This window comes from Hyaena hyaena, unplaced genomic scaffold (assembly GCF_003009895.1).
Source record: "Hyaena hyaena isolate Hyena2069 unplaced genomic scaffold, ASM300989v1 scaffold_9, whole genome shotgun sequence".
Classification (NCBI taxonomy): Eukaryota; Metazoa; Chordata; class Mammalia; order Carnivora; family Hyaenidae; genus Hyaena; species Hyaena hyaena.
This window is the reverse complement of record NW_024080641.1, coordinates 677,273-683,052: the sequence shown is the minus strand read 5'-3', so window position 1 is coordinate 683,052 and position 5,780 is coordinate 677,273. Positions and strand designations below refer to the sequence as shown.

Below are 5,780 nucleotides of genomic sequence, written 5' to 3'. Positions count from 1 at the left end.
AGCCCCCATGTCAGGCTCTGCGCTGATGGTACGTAGCCTGCTTGGGACTCTCCCTCTCTCTCTTTCTGCTCCTCCCCTGCTTGTTCTCTCTCTCTCTCTCTCAAAATAAATAAGCTTTTAAAAAAACCCAAACTGGGGCACCTGGGTGGCTTAGTCAGTTAAGCGTCTGACTTTCGCTTAGGTCATGATCTGGCGGTTCGTGTGTTCGAGCCCCGCGTCGGGCTCCGTGCTGACTGCCAGCTCAGAGCCTGGAGCCTGTTTCAGAGTCTGTATCTCCCTCTCTCTCTGACCCTCCCCTGCTCATGCTGTCTCTCTCTCTCTCTCCTAGAAATAAATAAAAATATTAAAAAAAAAAAAACCCAAACAAACAGAGAGAAAGGCAGAGGCAGATTTGAGACCCAGAGACACTCAGGGCACAAGGCAAAGATGGAGGCAGAGATGGGAATCTGCAAGTCAAGGGGACGCCAAGGATTTTAGCAGCTTCCAGGAGCTCAGAGAGAGGCATGGGGCAAGGTCCCAGAGCCCGGGGAGAAGCCAACTCCGCAGACAGCTTGGCTTCAGACTTCTGGTCTCTAGAACTTCAAAAGAATAGTTTCTGGCCAGATAGGAATCACCAGGGAGCCCTAGCAAATGAACGCAGTGGTTGTAGCATTTTTTGTCCACTAACTTTTTGAAATGGCGTTATGTGAGCAAGTGGGTGTGAATTAATGCCAAGTGGCCAAGGGCAGAATGTAGTCCCCTGCTCCTTTGAAGAACTGGATCCTGCCCACTCCCATGTCATTCTTTTGGGGCTGTTGATCAAGGGATCCGTGTTCTCTCTGAAGAACCTCATGGGGGCGCCTGAGGGGCTCAGTTGGTTAAGCGTCGGACTCTTGGTTTCCACTCAGGTCATGATCTTGCGGTTTCGTGAGCTCGAGCCTCGCGCCAGGCTCTGCGCTGACAGCAGAGAGACTGCTTGGGATTTTGTGTCCCTCTCTCCTTGTCCCCCCCACTCATGCTCGTGCGCGCTCTCTCTCTCTCTCTCAACATAAATAATTACACTTAAAAAAAAAGAGAGAGAGAGAATCTTATGATCGCAGGAGATGGATTCCCAGCTGGGCAGGAAGGGATGAGGTCCTGAGAGGGTCTGAGCCAATCCCAGCAAGATGGGCAGGGGAGGGGGCCTCAGTCACAGGAGAGGGTGCCAACAGCAAGCTTGCCAGCCGGATTCATGATTGGTCTGAAGTGGTCATCCAAGGCCCTAACAAGACCAATCCGAATCCTTTTCCTCGATGGTACGGAAGCGGGGGGCGGGGAGCCAATTCTGCCTTCTCTGAAATGATCTGCTCTGAGGGCGATTGCAGTAGGTCCTGTTAACTTCCTGCCCAGCGATCATTCATTCCTCTCTCTGTGCTGCCTTGCTAAAAAAAAAAACCCCACATAGATAGGTTTCCCAGACTGCTTTGCGACCCGGGGTGGCCACTGCACCCAGTTCTGGCAAGTGCGAAATAAGGAGAACACTTCTGGCGAGAAACACACAAGGGGAGGGACCTGTCACACTTCCTGCTTTATTTTTTTTTAATTTTTTAAAGTTTATTTATCTATTTTGAGAGAGACAGAGACAGCATGAGTGGGGGAGGGGCGGAGAGAGAAAGGGAGAGAAAGAGAATCCCAAGCAGGCTCCATGCTGCCAGTGCAGAGCCTGGTGTGGGGCTCAAACTCAGGAACCAGGAGATTGTGACCTGAGCCGGAACCAGGAGTCAGATGCTTAACAGACTGAGCCACCCAGGCGCCCCCACATTTTCTGCTTTAGATGCCACCGTGTGAGAACATAATGCTTGGTACTGTTGCACTTTGTACTCATGAAGGGAAGGCAGAATGAATCTCGGCGACGCCAACCCTGTGCCCGACGCTGTTGAGCAGCTGAACTAACAGCGGGACTGCGTGTCTTTGAAAGATTTGTTATGTGAGCAAAAGGAATCTCTTCTCATTTCAGCCCTTTCTGTTGGAATTCTGTTTTAGGCAGCTGACGCCATCGTAACAGACACAGCATTTTAAGCTTGGAGCCCCAGAGACTTGCCTGAGAATGAAGTCATAAGGAGCAATGCAGAGTCGCTTGAACACCTTGATCCGACCATGCCTGAAGTCCTCCTTTGGCTCACACTCACCATGTACAAAGGTCTTTCAGTTCTGCTTGTGGTTTACGGTGGTTTGGGTTGCATTTTGTGTCTTATAATCATAAGGGTCCTGGCAAACGTAACATTTACAAACTAAATGTAAGGGACCAATTCAGTGGCCAGAGGTCACTCGGCCAGTGAATAAAACTCTTGTCTGAACCCAGAGCCAGGATGTTCCCACCCAGCTTCCCGGGCCCAGAGAGGACAGGAGCCCCAGGTGGAGTGAGACCCACGGTGTGTGTTTATTCTGGTGATGGTAGCAGCAGCAGTGGGGGGATCGGCCAGGCGTAGGGTGCGGTGAACAGAAAGGGCAGACGTGGGGGGGGGTGTCTGGGGGCATACGGAGGATCGGTCTGTTGACATTCACGGCGAGGACGAGGGTCAGGACACCGAGGCTTGGACAAACAGCAAAGAGACAGACAGAAAGACGAAGGGTTTGGGGGGCTGGGGTCCCCCAGACATGCATGGCCCCTTGCCTGGAAGAAGCCCTGGGGAAGGGAAGACAGACACAGTGGAGACTGAATGCCCCCCCCGCAACCCTGAAACAGGGAGCTGGGCCCGCCTGCCTCCCACCCTCGCACCTAGCGGGGTCGAAGGAAGGGCAGGCCCAGCCTGCCCCGCACCACGCGGCTCGGACGTTATGGCTTCGAGATGAATTCACTGTCCGGGCAGGAAGGGATGAGGTCCTACGGAGCCTGGTCCGATCCTGAGCCTAGGCCAGACCTGCAGGACACGACAGGGGGACGTGGGTGACCGCAGACAGGCTCGTGACCCGCTGTGGCTCCACGACACCCCCCAGGGACCCAGGACTCCTGCTCCCCGGCCCCTCCTCCCTCGGACCCAGGAGTCCGGGACCCCAACCTCCTTCCTCCCCTGGTCTGGGGTCCTTACCCCTCACTCTGAGTTCTCTTTCTCTGATAATCCTTTGCTGCCTTTTGTGAAGCTGGACAAAGTCTTTTCCTGAAATGAGGAAATCCAGAAGGTTCAGATATGGGGGCAGAGGTAAGATAATCGCTCATAAGCAACGTAATAAGACATCAAGCCTGTATCCATCATTTATGACGCCCTTTTCCACTCAGCTCTGCAGCGGTATTGCAGTCCTATTCTATCGATGGGGAAACCGAGGCACAAAGAAAAAGTCGTTGGAAATCTGAGGAGAGATGAGGCCGCAGGGGTGAAGGGTGATGGGGCAGACCCTCTGAGGGGCCTCAGAGAAGCTGCGACTCTGTCTTGGAGCCTCTAGGGAACCAGGGAGGGCTGTGAGCAGGGGAGGGGCAGTGCGGGGAGGTACGGGCACGCTACTGGCTGAAAGTCAGGGTCAGGCACGCACTCAGCCTGGATTCCACCCCTCTCTGGAGAAGTGTGTGGAATGAGAGCGCGTAAATTAGAAGAGTGAGCGGTGGACGGAGGAGGAGCTACCACCTGCCTCTCTAAATAGAGCTGCGGTCTTTTCAAAACTCACACGAGCCCTGCGCTGCACCGCTTAAATCCCTCCTCACCCCTGGAAGAAAAGTCCAAGGCAAGGCCACAGTCAGGCCAGGAGGAGTCCGCCCACCCTGGGTGCAAGCTTTCGGCTCTGCCCAAACTCGGCAATCATGAGAACTATTATTGCAATGCGATCGTCTGAAAACTCAAAATTAATCCAAGAACAAAAAATCCACCATGCGCCGATTATCAGTTTTTAAACAGAGGCCGTCCCCGCGTCGTAGCAGAGCCTGAGACAAAAGGAAAAATTGCAGGCCTTCTTTTTACATCTTTTTTATGGTTAATTTCTCCCCCCCTGGAAAGTTAAAATAGTTTTTACCATGTGGAAAACAATGAAGAGTAAGGATATCGCAATTCACATCGCTTTGTTTATTTATTTTTAAGTTTATTTTTGAGAGAGAGGGAGAGCAGGAGCAGGGGAGGGGCACAGAAGGAGGCAAAGAGAGAGAATCCCCAGCAAGCTCCTGGCGCCGGGCTCAAACCCATGAACCATGAGATCAAGACCTGAGCTGAAGTCAGATGCTCAACCGGCTGAGCCACCCAGGGGGCCCACAATCCACATTACTTTAAACGTTTATTTATACTCTAAACAGAATTTAGTATAATTTTACTGTCTTGGCTTTCATGACAGCGAATTCGTGGATAATATTTTCAAAACCTATTGCTTTGCTTTTTGTTGCTGTTGTTTCAAAGGAGAGTATGGCCGTGTTTCTAAATTTCTCTTGACCATGTGATGATTGTAAATGATAAAAAAAAAAAAAAAATCGTCGGGGCGCCTGGGTGGCTCAGTCGGTTAACCATCCGACTTCGGCTCAGGTCATGATCTCACAGATCGTGGGTTCGAGCCCCGCGTCGGGCTCTGTGCTGACAGCTCAGAGCCTCGAGCCTGTTTCAGATTCTGTGTCTCCCTCTCTCTCTGACCCTCCCCTGCTCACGCTGTCTCTCTCTCTCTCAAAAATATTTTTAAAAATATTTTTAAGAAATCGTCAAGCTCTGTGCTCCTGGGTGGCACAGCGGGTTAAGTGTCTGACTTCGCTCGGGTCATGATCTCACGGTTTGTGGGTTCGAGCCCCGTGTCGGGCTCTCTGCTGTCAGCATGGAGCCTGCCTTGGATCCTCTGTCCCCCTCTTTCTCTGCCCCTTCCCTGCTTGTTCTCTCTCTCTTCTCTCTCTCTCTCTCAAAATAAATAAATAAACTTAAAAAAAAATGGTCAAGCTGGTTCTCACATTCTCGTATTATCTGCCCTGTCAGGGGCCTGCACCAGCCTCTTCCTGCTTAGGGGACTGCCCCGCTGTGCTCTCCCCCTGCAAGTTTCTCCTAACCTTCAAACCTTTACCTAAACCCCTTCCTTCTCAATCTCCAGGCCTCTGCTCAAATGTCACCTCCACTGAGAGGCCCTTCAGGACCCTGTAAGCCAAAGGGCAGCTCCCACACTCCATCCAGATGTCCTCTATCTCCAAAGGACTTCCACACTTTTGGGGCACACTCCACAGGGCCACAAAGATTTGACAGTACACTCCTTACAATGGGTGCTGGTTTGTGAAATTGTTCTGTTCCATTTTGACTTTCTTTTCTTTTTAATTTTTTAAAAAAATGTTTATTTTTAAGACAGAGCACGAATCGGAGAGAGGCAGAGAGAGAGGAAGACACAGAATCCGAAGCAGGCTCCAGGCTCTGAGCTCTCAGCACAGAGCCCCACGTGGGGCTCAAACCCACGAACCATGAGATCATGACCTAAGCCAAGTAGGAAGCCTAACTGACTGAGCCACCCAGGGTCCCCAAGACTTTATTTTCTTATTAAAAAAAATTGTTGGGGCGCCTGGGTGGCTCATTTGGTTAAGTCCGACTCTTGATTTTGGCTCAGGTCATGATCTCAGGGTCCTGAGATCAAGCCCTGTAGCCGGCTCTGCACTGAGCATGGAGCCTGCTTAAGATTCTCTTTCTCCCCCGCCTCTCCTCTCTCAAAAATAAATAAAATAGTTTAAAAAGGAAGGAAGGAAGGAAGGAAGGAAGGAAGGAAGGAAGGAAGGAAGGAAGGAAGGAAGGAAGGAAAAAAGAAAGAAAAGGAAGGAAGGAAAGGAAGGAAGGAAGGAAGGAAGGAAGGAAAGGAAGGAAGGAGGGAAGGAAGGAAGGAAGGAA

General features: G+C 51.3%; 1 protein-coding gene across 2 annotated transcripts in view; it reads right to left on the bottom strand.

Annotated features, from left to right (window-relative positions):
• Nucleotides 1–1,740: 1,740 nt before the first annotated feature.
• Nucleotides 1,741–5,780, bottom strand: part of SYT3 (synaptotagmin 3) — a 17,844-nt gene continuing 13,804 nt past the window's right edge. Inside the window, exons 9-11 of one of the 2 annotated variants that reach the window (XR_005530628.1) lie at nucleotides 3,048–3,116; nucleotides 2,738–2,879; nucleotides 1,741–2,226 (exon numbers count right to left, since the gene is read on the bottom strand). Coding sequence is in view for 1 of the 2 variants with exons in the window: in XM_039245051.1 (XP_039100982.1) it covers nucleotides 3,051–3,116 (66 nt within the window). In the remaining variant the exon portion in view is untranslated. Of the gene's footprint in view, nucleotides 2,227–2,374; nucleotides 2,880–3,047; nucleotides 3,117–5,780 lie in introns of those variants that run through there. The other variant, XM_039245051.1, reaches the window with a different exon arrangement.